Raw genomic sequence first — 15,725 nt, forward strand, 5'->3', positions numbered from 1 at the left:
TTGGCTTGAAAGCCTCTTGTCCTACCCATTACTGGTGAAAATGTAGGTCAAGTTGATAATGACTTTCAATCACTTACATCTCCTGACTTATCAACTGGGTGATCTCTGGGAAACTCATTGGGGCTCTTGTTGTCATATCCTAGGAATAGTTGTCCAGATCCTAAAATTCAGGGGAATCTGAATTTCTCCTCCTGGAAATCCTATCCAGCATATGAAGTACCAAGTGTCACAGACTAAAGGTATAAAGGGATAAAGCTTTTACGACCCCTCAAAGGTGAGGAACGTGTAGTAAGGGCAGAACAAGAAAATGCTTGTAGCTTCTCAGTAGAATAAGTACATGTTGATAAGATACTACGTGAGCCAACAGGAGAAAGAGATTCTAGAATACTTTTTAAGTTAAAACCATTTAAAGATACTCAAGAGATATATCTGAGTGTCCATAAGAAGGATTTTGTTAGGCACTCACAGAATTTTCTAAAAACTTGATGGAATTCAGATTTTGTACTTATGTTTTCCCTAATTTATAGCAATGTAATATTCAGAATTGCTGCATTTAGACAGCTTTGTCCTTAAGTACTCTGTGTGTGTACATACATACATACCTACACAGAGACGATATCCAAACTGTTTAACAACTTACATAGATGCTACACTGTGGATGACGCAGTTCCCACAAGCAGCCACCTAAGGGTAACTCTGAGGAGTGCCAGCTAGCACACTACCAAGGAACCAGGTACCCCGTAACCACCACTGGGGGACAGGGGACGACTTGGTCTGCTCTTGGGGAGGGAACAAACAAGATGGAGGCCAGCATGTGGGAGTTACCGGAGACTGGCTGGAAGGCTGGTAAGCACCAGGGCACTCCCCTCCAGTGCCCACTCTTGGCTCTTCTGGGCCATGGCCAGAGATGACTTGGTCAAACTTAGGACCATGTTTGATTTTGTTTCTTTACTTATTGTACAGAATTATTTCAATATTTTAGCAACCTGTTTCTCTGGAGCATGTCACCTAAATCTCACCTCACTCTTGGACAGTGGCAGTAGCACTCTCTGTCACTGGTACATAAGCACGCGTGCGCGCGCGCGCGCACACACACACACACACACACATTCTACTGGCTACAGCAGACCAGGACCCACCCCAGAGAACATTATGCAGGTTCACACATCTGTATATCTCTATACGCATACTGATATGCTTACGTATGTGTGTGAGAATCACACACCAGAAACACTGATCTTCTCTAAAGAAGTACCCAGATCCAATGCTCCTAAGTAAATAGAGGCCAGCTGGGACTCTGACTTTAGCCCTTAGTCCAGTTCTCCACTGGCTTTCACAAGAATGAGTGAAATACCCAGCAGGGCTAGTTACTTACCTACTGTCTTTCTCAGCTACATGCCTAGCCTTTTACTCTGTTCTAGAACGATGGGGCAGGGAATCTGAAAACTTTATTTACCGAGTGCCAGTTGGCTTCCTGCCAACAGCAGGCACTGGGTGAAGTCAGCAGGTGGCAGGAAGGGAAAGAATGCTGTGTCTGTCATCTTTCATTCTCTCTCCTCTTTCTTCTGACAATGATTCTAGAAGAATCTTCAGCCCCTCTTCCTATGAAATCTCCTCTCTTTGAAATACCTAGTATGGTTCTGGTTTTCCTGACTAATACAGCAACTTTCCCCAACTGGTCTCAACTTGCTCTTGAGTCCATTTTCATGAAGGATCAGTGAAGGAACCCTTTGTAAGGCTAATTTGAAAATGGACTGATGCCTACGTATTTAAAGCTAACCAGTAGGTTTTCCCTGCATGCTACCAGGGGTTCACACAAAGGGTATCTCCTCTCTTCTTGCTCTTTTCAAAGACTAAAGTAAGATTGTTGTTCAGAAATACTCGGCTGGGTATCTCGGTTTACCCTGTCAATCTCAGAGAGAGGAAATGTTTTTTCTGAATTCTTTACATTTGCCTCCAAGTTCTTTTCCATTTGCTCTTATCTCCACATGAGCCCAAGTTCAGTCTTCCGCCTTTCTCCTTGACCTTCATCTGATCCATTACTTAATCTCTATCCTCTTTCGCCTTTCTGCCTGATGAAGCATATCTTCGCTTGCGTCAAATAAAGTAAGCTGTTTCTCATTTCTAACAGCCTCTTGTGCTCAGAGCTTGTATTACCAGAAATTTCTCACAGACCCTATAGTAGTCCTTATCTACGTGTTTCTCAAAACTGAAAACACAGCCTTATTATACCCCAGTAATACTCTAGCCCTACTGCTATTCACCTTGGCGACACTATTACTGTCTGTCACATCAAGCATCCTTTACCTATATTCAGGTTGGGTTTTATTCATTTTTTCTATCCATTTCTGAACACAAATGTATTTCGACTTCAGTATTTGGATATTTTTTCACCGTCTGTTTTTGTTTTTTGTTTTTTTTTTTAAACTGTCAGAAACTCCTGGGTACAACTGTGTCTACTCTGGGTATGAGTCAGACAAAAGCTGTTTCTTGACTAAAGTGCTTAAAAATCTTGGTGTGCAATGGCTTCAGCTCAGACCCTGGAGAAAGAAGGAAACCTACCTAATACTGCAGCCTGTCTGGCATCTGGTTTCTTTTCACAAAAGATGCCGCATTCGGCGAGTACTCACACTTTTGGGCACTCGCTTCAGACAGGAACAGACTGCCAACAAAACCTGATCAGCTGAGCATTGTGAGTGAGCCCTGAATGCTATCTTACTTGATTAAAGCTTGAGACTGTTCCATCCGTATAGCTTTTTAAATCAATTTGAGGCACCTGGATTCTGCACGGGTCAATTCATAATGACTTTTCCTCACCAAAATAATGTCTCACATACAAATTGAAGATGTTACAACTAACACTTAGACTATGCTTACTGCGTGCCTGGGTCAGTTTTCCAAAATGCTAAATATGTTAACTTCTCTGATCTCAACAGCCCTATAACGGAGAGGTTATTATTCTCAATTCCATTCTGATATGAGAAATCTGAGACACAAAGACGCTATATAATCTACCCTGGGTCACATAGCTAGCAAATGGCAGACAACTTCAGGCACCCTGATCCCAGAGTCCATGTCACCAAAATGCCTCTCACACCTTCTCATCCGCATCCTTAACTTAGGATGATTGCCAGTCTCATCCAGGCTTTCCTTCAAAGGCATTTTGTGCCCCAGTGATGGACTTCTCAGCAGCAATGGTTCAGATACTGATCTCCAAAGTACCAGTGAGCACTTAAAAGGAAACTACTTATGCACCAAAGCATTATGTTAGGCACTTTCATAATTATATACTCTCATTTCATCCTCTGGACAATACCAAGACTTGGTTATTATTCTTTCCTGTACCAAGGGTTGGAGAAAGTCATCGAAAATTTGACTACAACTTGACCTGTGAGATGGACCTGGGCAGTCAGAGGCTTCCCACCCCCTATTCCCAGGAATGTGGCTTCTACTTGCCTTTCCCGCTCCCAGGGGCCGCTCAGGGGACACAGCCTTGAGAACGGGATGCGGTGTGGGGAACATCTGCACACTGTACATGACTGAACCTAGTTAGGGTCTCTATACAAACTTTTAAAATCTGGCAGGCAGGTGCGGGGATCCACTCGTCTTGCTGCCCTTGTATGTACGCTGCCTTGGCTTGTGAAACCCACCACCTACCAACCTGGAAGGGCCTGCCTCTTCAGGGGCTGGTTTTGGGATACCCCCAGGAAGGCAAGCTAACTGAACCTGCGCAAGCACAAACAACTAGTAAATGGAAAAGGCAGAAGCACTCTGAGGTCTGTGCTCTTAACCACTTAACGATTTGACCTCCCCTCTTTTCTTGCCTTCCAACCAGCTCCGGAAAGGCAGCTCCCACCAATTCCTCAAACCCACTACTCTTCCTCCGGGGCAGGGGCCTGAGAAGGACCTTGCAGAACCCCCGCTCTGATGAGAGGCAGAGCTTTCTGGGCCCGGATTTCAGTCCTGGCTCTGACACTATGTAGGACACTGAGGAAACCACTTAACATCTTTGCGTTTCTACGCCCTTTTCGGCAAAATGGAGATAAACACCATCCACTTCACAGGATTACTGTGGAGGTCACAATATAATGTGCATATGTGTCAAGTGCGTCAGTATTTTTTTTTAAATTTTATTTATTTATTTGACAGGCAGAGATTACAAGTAGGCTGAGAGGCAGGCAGAGAGAGAGGAAGGGAAGCAGGCTCTCCGCCAAGCAGAGAGCACGATGCGGGGCTAGATCCCAGGACCCTGGGATCACACCCGATCCGAAGGCAGAGGCTCCAACCCACTGAGCCACCCAGGCACCCCAGTATTTTTAATTATCATAATAATACTGAGATTTTTCAGCAACAAAACAATGTATGAGATGGGCTGAAGTGTATTATCCTCCTCCAGGGCAGCTGGAGTAATCCTTCAAAGGCCATATCTTGGACCAATGGAGAAACTTTATAATGAAAACTTCTCTCACTTTTGAATAATCTTATAAAATTCTGATGTTCATCTACAAATCCAGGACTGCTTTTAGTTATGTGACTTGTCAAACCACAATTTCAGGAAAGACCTACATCTCAGAACCTTACTTATTAAACTCTAAAAAACTACTTCTTCAAGAAAACGTAGTGAATGGTAAAAACAGGGGGTTTGTGAGGAAGAGAAGTTCCTTATCAGGACTATTTGTAGGAAAGGAAATAAACAGTGGCTGTGATTAGAAAGGCCTATAATGAATGAATCTACTGGAAGATACATGTCCCAAAATATCAGAATACAAAAGAATTATTACTATTCCTCCATAAGTAGGGTACTGCAAATATACAGTCCAACTCACAATAAATTAGAGGGTCATATGTATATGCACTTAATCTGCCAAAACACTCATAAAGTTTAATGAAGTTAACTCCCAGCAGGCAGATTTGCTACTAGTCATTTAGTATGAATGAAGCACATGAAGAATGTTTGACAACAAACATCATGCGTTTTGCATTAGAACATGCCCACTAATTATAAAATATTCAGTTTGCTTAATTCTTTCCTTTATGATCAAATCAGACCAATCCAAGTCCGTGTGCTTTACGGTACCCACTCAGCTATGCATTCTTTCTGACACTTTCTTTATTTTGAATCTGTGCTAAATCTTGTGATTCGCCTGGCATATCAAAGCTCATATATAGCCAAGGGATGAATCAAAAGTTGGTGCTTTCTGGCACTACCCAGTCTAAGTGCTTGGGCTTGGGTTAGCTGAAAGGCATGAGGCCAGTAAAAGTTGCCAAAAAACAAAAATACAGTATATTTAGCACTTACTGCCTTCAGGTCTTCATTAACATAAGTGTCATTCATTATAAACTCAGGATAGCCAACTTTCGCCAAAACAGCTCTTGCCTATAAGAAGGAAAAAGAAAAATGAGGTCAGAGTTTCAGCACTTAAATCATTAATAATCACACAATGTAGGACGCGATGTTCATCTGAAAACTCTCGTTACCGAGTGTCTAGTAAATGCAACCCACTATGAAATGCAAAAAAAAAAAAAAAAAAAGTAACTTAGTCCCTGCCCTCAATACACTGACAATACAGTGAATGCACAAACACATAGAAAAAAACACATAGAAAAAATAAACAAAGTAAAAGTTTCAAAAGAAACACAGTATTGTTATCAAATTCCTGCAGAGAGACTAATTCCTCATGAGGAAAATGCTTAACGGAGATGATCAAACTGAGACTTCGAGAATGGGTGGGATTTCAAACCGCAGAGGTGAGAGGAAGGACACTGCAGGAGGACACAAGGACAAAGACAGGGAGCTGGAAAGGAAGGTCGCTGCACAGAGAGGGGCAGGAGATGTGCTGTAGCTGGGAGGGGAGAGGTAGGGAGACACACGTAGGAAAACTGGTTGGGGCCAGCTCACAGGGCTTCCCGAATGCCGGGCAAAGAGTCGGTTATTTTCTTTCACAGATAGGAGAGAAGGAAATGTTTTTAGCAGGAGTAAAATGCGATGAGTCACCTTTCAGCCAGATTATCCCGCCACACTGAGAATGACGGCTGGAATACCAGAAAAGATTGCAAGTAGGGGGTCCCGACTTACTTAAGATCTGCCATAACCATCCTTTTGATAGACAGAGGACTGACTCCCTGTGCTCTGTAGCATACAGGGAATGGATGAAGGAAAACTTACCTGAGGCACATGCAAGGAGCTCTCCACAGCTGGACTGGCCAGCTATGGCCCCGGCCCCATCTACGGTCCCCTCTACCCCACCCCCCGCCTCCGGCTCTATACACTTGTATCCGAACACAGCCAAAACCCCTCCTTCACGTGTAATCTGTGGCGGCTTTCACACCACCAGTGGCGAGTTGAGAAGTCGGAACAGAAACCCCGCAGCCCACAAAACCTCCAACATTTACTACCTGGCCCTTAGAGAAAAGGTTTGCCAACTCTGGCTCTGGAGAAACTTTACAGTTCCGCATGAAAATGTGTCTCTTTTCTCTCCCTGGATGCTGCATTGCACAAAAACAGAAGAGTGGTTTACTCCAAGAGTAAGTACCTGGTAAGGAGAACCTGCCCAGACCTCCACTCCTGCCCCCCGTGCCAGGGATCCCTCGTATTGCTTCTGTACAGACCTCTCCAGTATCTAATGTTCTTTTCTTCTCAAATGGCCAGCACTTCAGACTCCTAGCAGGCCTGCCCTAGGGCTACTGGTACCCGAGACTGCACAAAACGGTTCCAGGGAGTTGATCTGCCTTGGGAACCCACCCCCACCCCAACCCACCCGAGCGGCCTTCAGCCAAAGACCGACTGAGGCAGGAGACCCGAAGTTCTGCTCCTTCGCCTCCATGAAGGACAAACCGTGAGGTCTAACTTGCCCTCCAGAGGTCCCCTGAACGATCAGGCTGTCTGAGACTTCCCCTGAAGTCACACCCTGGCTGGCCTCCCCCATCGCCTTGCTGCTCCCTCGGGAACACTTGCTGCACGACTCCCAAGCCACCTGCACGCGCAGCTTCATCTCCAGCTTGGCCTCCAGAAGACCCAGCGGAAGACACCAGGCAACCGCAAACACGTCGGTTTCATTCCAGCGCAGCAAACCAGGGACCTCTGCACATCGCTCTCGCAACAAGTTCTTTCCTTCAGTCCCTTTCCATTTTCCTCACCCATCAAAGAAATGGAACAACATAGTATGTTTTTCTTATCTTCCTTGAGATAATTCAAACATTAAATATCACCAGAAACCTGAAACTCAAGACTCGAAGATTTTACAAGTGCTGCACAACCCAGTCATAATGGGTTTTGCTGTTGCAGACTCAAATACAGCACAGATCCAATCCTGCCTTCGAAACCCTGTGAGTAAAACAAACAAACAAACAAACAAACAAAAAACAACAAAAAAAAACCAACCCTGTGAGTGACACTGAAAGCCTGAGGTGATCCCGAGAGCCGATAGCTAGCCATTAGGACTCTCCCCCAACACCAAACAATACCTCCTATGTCTGTAAGTCACCTGGTTTCAAGCCCACTGTTTCATTTCCCTCATTGCACTTAGTTCCTCAGTGTCTTTTATGAGCTCACCACAAGTCACAAGCATAACCTAGAGCAAATAAAGAGCTCCCGATAGTTACCCCAAATGAAGAAAGAGAGAGAAGCTGAGTCATCCGCAACTGTTTTCTGAACACTGGTCTTTCTGGAGCATGCTGATGAATTATGCATTGTTTTGCAGACCTCACGCTCTGGGACCCCCACTGCACGGTGCAGCTTCACAGAATATATTACCTTCTACACTGTGCATGCGGGTCACTGAATCCTCTTTATTATTTATTTAGCAATACCATGACTCGAACAGAGCCGGCAGAGAGATGCAAAGAATCTCTAAATTCATCTCCCAAGGACACGCAGAGAGAATAAGGTGATGATACTAGTAAAACACGGCCAACATCTGGACACAGCGCTCTTCTTCCCCAAACATGTGCCTCCATTCAAACTCAAACGTCCTTCTGTCAGACAGTCCGGGGTCAGCCCCACGTCATCCCTCCCCAGGCCGTTCTACATTGTTCCCCGAGAAGCTTCAGAATTCCATCTTCAACCCATCCCACAGGGCACGGCTCCAGGTCAGCATCTGCCAGTGAGAAGCACTCACAGAAGCCTGGAAAGGCAGACAAGGAGACACCATTTTCTCACCTGCCATGGGCAGCGATGGGCAGACGCAGACACAGAGGCCGCTGTGCCAGCAGCTTCCAGGCAGTCTCCTGGGGAGAGCCCTTCTGCGAGTGGGAAGCTGCTCACTGGGAGATCGGGCCCTTCCCCCTCCGGCCCTCCCAGGGACCGCATGAGCTCCGAGTGCCTGTATTACACAGATTCCAGTTGATACACTCAGATGGGCATTCACACTCCTGCATGAACTCTGATACACCCTTTAAGGCAAAGAGCGATTACTTCACTTCTTAACCTCTCAAGAACAAGATGAACAAAGCTCCAACAGTCTGATGGCTTGTTGAATGGCTAAAGTATTGGTGGGAGGTCTGCAATTAATCACCCCCTGGGCTGGTTACATGGACAAGAAGGAAAGGCAAGAACCAGGGCAAATACTGAGAGAAGAGTGGAATAAACAGAGAAGGGACCGCATATCGTGTTCTGCAAGCAGTATTTCCGGGGCTGCTTGTGGCTGATCAAAAGCTCCCCAGTTTTCTGTAACCACTGCAGGCATTTCATCCCTTATTCACACAAACTTCTGAAAAGGCACTGCACATCACAACCAAGCCTCCTTCCTCCAGAGGCTCGAGCCACTGCTAATCTTCAGTAACTCTGTGACCTTGGGCAAAGTACTTATTTTCTGAAGCAAATATGGCCTACTGTCTGCCCAATATCCATTCTCCTTTCCTTCTCTTGGTAGCAGACCCCTATTCTGCTCAGGGTGACAATGGAGCAAACAAAAAACAGCCACGTCACCCAGCATCCTTTCCAGCTAGGACTGGCTATGGAAGGAGATTCTGGCCAATGGCACATAACAAATTCCCTGTTCCCCTTACAGAAATCCATTTTCTCAAAAGGACAGATTTGGGGAGCACCTGGGTTGGCTTGGTCAGTTAAGCATCTGCCTTCGGCTCCAGACATGATCTCGGGGTCCTGGGATGGAGTCCCCAGGTTGGGCTCCCTGCTCAGCTGGGGGCCTGCTTTTTTCCCTCTCCCGCCTGCTGATATATTCATTCTCTCTCTCTCTCTCTCTCTCTCTCTCTCTCTCTGTAAAATAAATAATTTTTTAAATTTAGTTCTAATACAAATATAATGAAAGAGAGTTGAAAGAAATACTGGAATAATAAAGTAACTCGGAAAGGAAAAGTTGAACCACCTAAATCAAGGGTGAGCAAACATTTTCTATAAATGACTACTTAGTAAATATTCTCAGTTTTGCCAGCCATATATATGGTCTTTAATCCAACTATCTAATTCTGCTGTTGTACCTAGGAAAGCAGCTGTAGATAACACATAAATGAACAGCTCTGTCTGTGTTCCAATAAAACTTTATTTGTGGACACTAACATTTGAATCTCAAATGTCTTTTATGTACCATGATACATTCTTCTTTTGATTTCTTTAAACCATTTAAAAATCCATTCTTAGCCGTGGGCCAAACAAAAGTAAACAGCATGCCAAATACGGCCCAAGAGTCATAGTTGGCTGCGTTGATATACATTATTCGGTGAAAGTAGACTATTCATTGAGTTGCCTCAAAGGTAGCACAGGGCCTAGTACACAGTAAGTGCTCAACGATGCTTGCCAAACTGATTCATGCGGAACAGTGGAGGGCAGTGGGCCTGTATGTGCATGTGCTTGCATTTTTAGCTAGTTTGTGTTTCCATCTTGCTCCTTGCTATTACTAACATGTACATACAACTAGTCTTAATCACTTAAGAGTTTATTCCTTGCTCTAAAGTCTTAGGGCTAGAGCTCTAAAAAATTACAATTAATTCTATGGAGACAACAGAGAGTTCATAAAGTGAGGATTATTACATTGACAGAGAGAGAGAGAATAATCGCCACAAACGAACTCTGAAAAGCAAGGAACATCGGGAGTGTAAAACACAATGTGATTTAAACACTCAGGTCACCCCTCCTCCCCAGAACTTTCTACAAGGTACACTACAACTTGACAGAGCCAGTGGCAAGCACAGAACAGAACATAATTCTGCTTTATTTGGCTGCGACAATGAAACCGTGTCTAATTTTTACACAGATGACCAAAGTGATTTAAAGACTGGTTATGATGATGGCTTTACTCCAGAATTTTCAAAGCCACTTAGTATTAAGCTGATTGGCGAAAAGCAAGATGGAAAACTCATTTTTTTTTTAAAGATTTTCATTTATTTATTTGACAGAGATCACAAGACAGAGAGGCAGGCAGAGAGAGAGGAAGGGAAGCAGGCTTCCTGCTGAGCAGAGAGCCGGATGCGGGGCTCGATCCCAGGACCCCGGGATCATGACCTGAGCGGAAGGCAGAGGCTTTAACCCACTGAGCCACCCAGGCGCCCCCAAAAACTCATTTGTTTTAATCCCCACTGACTTGGCTGCTGAGGAGAGTCAGGTAAATTCTCAAATGTCTTGCATGTGTTACATCAAAGGGATCACTTTAATCACTTCATTAAACAGCTTTGTGTTTCCGCTACCTAGTTAAATCTCTTAGTCTCTTGTTTTTTTTTCTTTTTTATTAATTTAACCAACATAAGAAAAAAAGGAAACTGATGATCAGCTGCCCTTCTACATGCAACTTACAGCTCGGCTTCCAAAGGCTCTGCAACAGCTCTGAAAGCTTCTGCCAGGCTTAACCACAGCGAGGCCTCATTTTCTCTGATGAGTTCTATAATAACTCTTAACCATCAATCAAAACTCTGAGCTTTAAGCATATCCGAAGGTTCAGGAGACCGTAGGTGAGTTACACTATCCTTCAAAACAATGGCAGTTTTCATATCAAACAAATGATCGACTAGAGTAGATGGCTTGGCTGGAGATACTATCCTAAGCAGAGCTGATGGTATGGATGAAAATTAGCCCTGGGGAGCAGGCTTTCATATCCACTGGGGCTATCTGGATCCCACAAATAATAACAATGCATTTATCTAAAAGATCATATTTTATCTACTCAGTAAGGATGGCACTGATTTATTAGGAGTCGTGGGAAACTTGAACTTTGCAAATTGCTTTTGGGTGTGGCTCAGAGGCTCCTGCATCACGGTGTGCGGAGGACCAGTTAAGAGCCCCTATGAATCAGAAGGCTTTATAAGTGCACATCTCAGTAGGGATTTTACAAGAGCTGGAAGACAGGAATGCTCGGATTTCAGCTCTTCCATCTTAAATCCTGCCTGAGTAACGCCCTGGTAGAGCAGACAATCCCCATTTCTTGCCAAACACAGACAATGTTCTCGGAAGCATTCCAAATCACGAACCATCTAGCCTGTCCTTTCTTGACAACACCAACTCCATGCATCTTGGAGGTGGGCAGTCTTTTCAGTCTGGAAAAAGGAAACTACGCAGGCGTGGGTAAGCTATAATTTCGCCTGAATGACACTAAACCTTTCCCCAGGGTGTCTGCGTTGGTCCCCTGGTCTCACTTGGTGAGCGCTGCACCAACGGAGTGAAAGAAAGAAACGGACATTCAGGTTTTCTTTGTAAATAAATGGAGCAGGGAACAGTAACAGAGGTAAGAACCTGAAACCATCTTATGATTAATCCATAAAACAACAATATCCCCCTCGGGGTGGGTAAGGGCATTATTACCTTAAAAATAGAGGTAGGTCTCATATACTCCCTTTAAAACTGGATAGGAGAGTAACTAGATCATACACTTAAAAAAAAATCAATGTCTTTCTGTACTTTCAATCACATATAGTAAACTGCTTACAAATTTTTGTAAATAGAACAGCTGCCAGACCTTCTCAAATGAAGATCCTAAGCCTCAATTAGCTAAATTCATTTGTCCAGACATAGCCAAGATGATAAAAGCCCAAGAGCTAGAACAATCTTATATTGTAGTTAGGCTTCTATATGGGCCAAAGTAAATGTTGTTTTTCTCTGTCTCCCCCATACAGGGCTTTACATCAGGTCAGCAAACTATAGCCTACAGGCCAAAACCAGCTCACCACCTCTTTTTGAAAATAGTTTTACTGGAACACAACGAAGGGGTCCAGAATATGTCATCATGGCCTAAGAATTATTTTGAACTGAAGGCATTTGAGAATCATCCAATGCAGGAAGAGGCTTTCTCTGCACCGCCGTTATGTGCCTAAAAGCAGAGCCTTCTAGAAGAATTCCACTGTCATAAATCCCTTTCAAGGGAGGCTTCCTAATACCACAGGGAAAGACTCCTACAACCAGAAGTGAGAACTTACTAAAACAAACTTTACCTTCCATTAGTTTCCCCCATATATTTCTCAGTCATTTCCTACCTTTCACTGTCCCTTGAAATCCTAACCCACGCCCCTTGTTCCAATGGTATATAAGCCCTAAACTTTCAATGGGGGTTTGAGCTACATTTGAGCTACATTTTCTGTAAGCTCCCACCTACTTAAGGAATAAACTTTGTCTTTTTCTCTTGGTAACCTGTCTCTTGTCAGTTGAGTTCACAGGCCCCCAAAGACCAGACCTCGAAGGGTAGAGGAAAATCCTCTACAATAGCCAAGCTTCTTTGTTTACTTGTCTCTGTCCACTGTCATACTCCAGCTCCAGAGTTGAGTAACCACAAAAGACACCATGGGGCCTGCAAAGCGTGAAATATTTACTATTTGGCTCTTTGCAGAAGTAGTTTACCTCTTCAAGATAAAGGTTCCCAGACTTTTTCAGAACTAATAGTAAAGACAGCAAGGGTAAAATAAGGGACAAAGCATAAGTCTTTGGACAATTTTGTCAAGATATAAACATGTGACTCAACTGTCATACTTCATCTTTTGTTGACGTAAATACCTGAATTTTAAAACAGAGCCAACATAGGAATATTAACCCAAAGCAGGAATTAATACCATGGAAAAATCAAAGAAAAAATGCAAATAAATTATTAAAAATCATTTTCAAATGTCAAGATTCAAAGGGCTTAGAAATGCACAAACAACAGCTAGTCCCTAACACCTAACATTCCTCGGGTAAATTTAATCAGCTATTTAATCTTCCTTCAATTGTTAAATCACATATTGAAATGGCAAGCAAACTGGAGATGAACTTAAATAAACACATCCCACTCTCCCATCAACACTTCAACTGAGAGGGTATCGCGGTCATTCCTTCCATTAAGGTTTACCTTGGACATGAACAATTCTCCGCCAATGTGAAAAACATCTCAACCACCTCCCTCATAATGTGGGGCAAAGGTCAAATGAGGCCACTTTGAAGAATTATGAAATCAGGCCAACATGAACTGTCATGTAGCTTTCCTACAAGAGAGGGGTGCTGTAAGGCCACTACCCAGTCAGATTGTGCGTGCCTTTGACACTCTAGGCCTCTAGTTCAGGGCTTCTCACAAAGCTTTGTCCCTGGACCGGTGGCAGCAGTAGCAGTCCTTGGCAGCTCGTGAAAAATGCAAATTCATGGACCCACCTCAGACCTACTAAGGCACAGTGCCTCTGGGTTGCAGTCCAGGAATCTGCATCACTGTGAGGCAGGGTCTCTCAGCCCTGGCACCCATAACATTTGGGCCAAACTATTCTTATTTGTGGGGTTCTGTCCTGTGCCCCGGGGGGTGTCTAGCAGCATCCCTCATCTCAACCTACTAGATGCCAGTAACGTTCCCCCTCCGCACGTCACAGCTGTGACCAAAAATGTCTCCAGGCCTTGACAAATGTTCCCTGGGGGTACAATAGCACCCTGGGTTAAGAACCAGTGTGGGAGTGGATTCTCCTGCATGCTCAAGTTTTTGCTACATTGCTAGATGCTTTAGACTGTGATGCTTACCAAGGCTTCCAGACTCCCTTCTGAGAGCCCCTGATAGATATTATCCATCCACTTCTTCAATATTCCTTGGGCATCTCACTAGTAGTCACCACTATTACGCCAGCAGGAGTACTTTATGAAGAGAATAACATTATCTTTCCCAACAATTTCTGAACATGCCTCAGACACTTGCAACTCCACATAATTTCTGGTCAGTGCCACTCAAATCCCAGGGTGACAGGGGCAAACAATTAATCAACAACTGGAAAATGCTTTGCAACTACAAGTCAGGATACAATTATACCCCCAAGATCTCAGAGATGTTTAGATCAAAAGTTCTAACAACTTTTCTCTCAGGAACTTGGCAAAATCTATTTTAAGCACTTTGAAGCATCTAAAAACCACGTTAATACAATTACAGTTCACTGAAAAATTAGCATGCAATCCAGTTTGAAAGCTAAAATCACTCATAGCGGGGTGATATTCCATTTAATTATAAAGATTAATTTAACCTTCACTTATTTGTGCGTGTGCTTGGTCTTTTCATTTTTCAAAGAACACCCAAGATTCAAATGCCATCTGGCAGAATTGCCACACACTTGTCAGTGGCATCTATTAGAGTCGTGGATTTCATTTCCAAGTATTGATAAAAGGACAAGGGAGGGAAGGAGAAGAGGGAGGTGGAAGCAGTAGAAACTCGATGAAAAAATGAGGTTTTTCACCAAGTGGATGGGACTCTTTGGTTCCACCTGCACAAATGGTCCCAAATAACAAACCCTATTTTCTAGGTTTTTTGCAAGAGCCAGGTAAAGATTGAAGCAGTGTTGTGAACAACTAGTGTGAAATCTAATTATGACACCCCCTGTGTTTTTCAAAATGTATGTTATAACTGCCTTAAAATTTGGCCATAGTCCCATGGTGATTAAGACTGACCACTTCATCATATCACCCATTCAAAAGTCAACCTTTTATGGAATGACGAACGATTGCCAAGTAAGTACTGTAGACTGGAAAACACCTTTCTAAATTTTTAGTGAGCTGTAACATACACAAAGTACATAAATATTAAGTGCACAAATCAAAAAAAGTTTTTAATGCACACACGGGCCTGTGTTCGTACCTCCAAGACAAGATTTAATACATTTATAAGCACCCAGAAGTCTCCTTTGGGTGTTCTGCCAGTCAATAACTCCTTCGCCCCAAGACAAGCACTATTCTGACCTCCACCTCCACAAATGAGTTTTGTCTGTTCTTGAACTTCAAACAAAGTGTGTACTCTTGGTGTCTGTCTTCCTTCACTCAACAGTACATCTGTGAAAATCATCCATGTTGTTGTGTCTAGCAGGAGCTGAGACAGAGAGTTTAACAGATTGCATTCCTGTCCTCAGGGAGTTCACAGTAGATCATATATGGAGAACAAAATGCAGAAGGAAGAGAAGGAGAGAGGGGAAGGAAAGGAAGGAAAAAACACTACAAGAATGATGAGGATGGGGTGTGAAGGGATGGGAAGAGAACAACTTTGCGAAAAGGTCACCTTCAAAGAGGAGATCTCAGAGCCCAAAATGAATTAGTAACAGCAGAAATAACATTTTTCATAATAACAAAAGTAATGCTCTTTATTGAACCCCCTACTATGGGCCAGGTACTGGGTTAAAGGCTTCATTTCTTCATCAGATCTAAATTTTACCTCAACTCCACCAGGTAGGTATAGGTCAGTCCATGTCACAGCTCAGGGAGCTGAGACTCAGAAAGGGTAATTAACCTCCCCATGTCCTGACATTTGAGAGCCAAAACCAGCCTCTTAACCCAGATACATTTAGCTTTAATCTGACTT

The 15,725-nt window shown here is 43.7% G+C and overlaps 1 protein-coding gene across 1 annotated transcript in view; it reads right to left on the reverse strand.

The window, feature by feature from the left end:
* Nucleotides 1–15,725, reverse strand: part of PHEX (phosphate regulating endopeptidase X-linked) — a 191,186-nt gene that overhangs the window by 67,356 nt on the left and 108,105 nt on the right. The window contains exon 11 of the mRNA XM_059386182.1: nucleotides 5,300–5,377. Within this exon, the coding sequence (XP_059242165.1) occupies nucleotides 5,300–5,377 (78 nt within the window). The remainder of the gene's footprint in view (nucleotides 1–5,299; nucleotides 5,378–15,725) is intronic.

The sequence above is a fragment of the Mustela nigripes genome, chromosome X (genome assembly GCF_022355385.1).
Source record: "Mustela nigripes isolate SB6536 chromosome X, MUSNIG.SB6536, whole genome shotgun sequence".
Taxonomy (NCBI): domain Eukaryota; kingdom Metazoa; phylum Chordata; class Mammalia; order Carnivora; family Mustelidae; genus Mustela; species Mustela nigripes.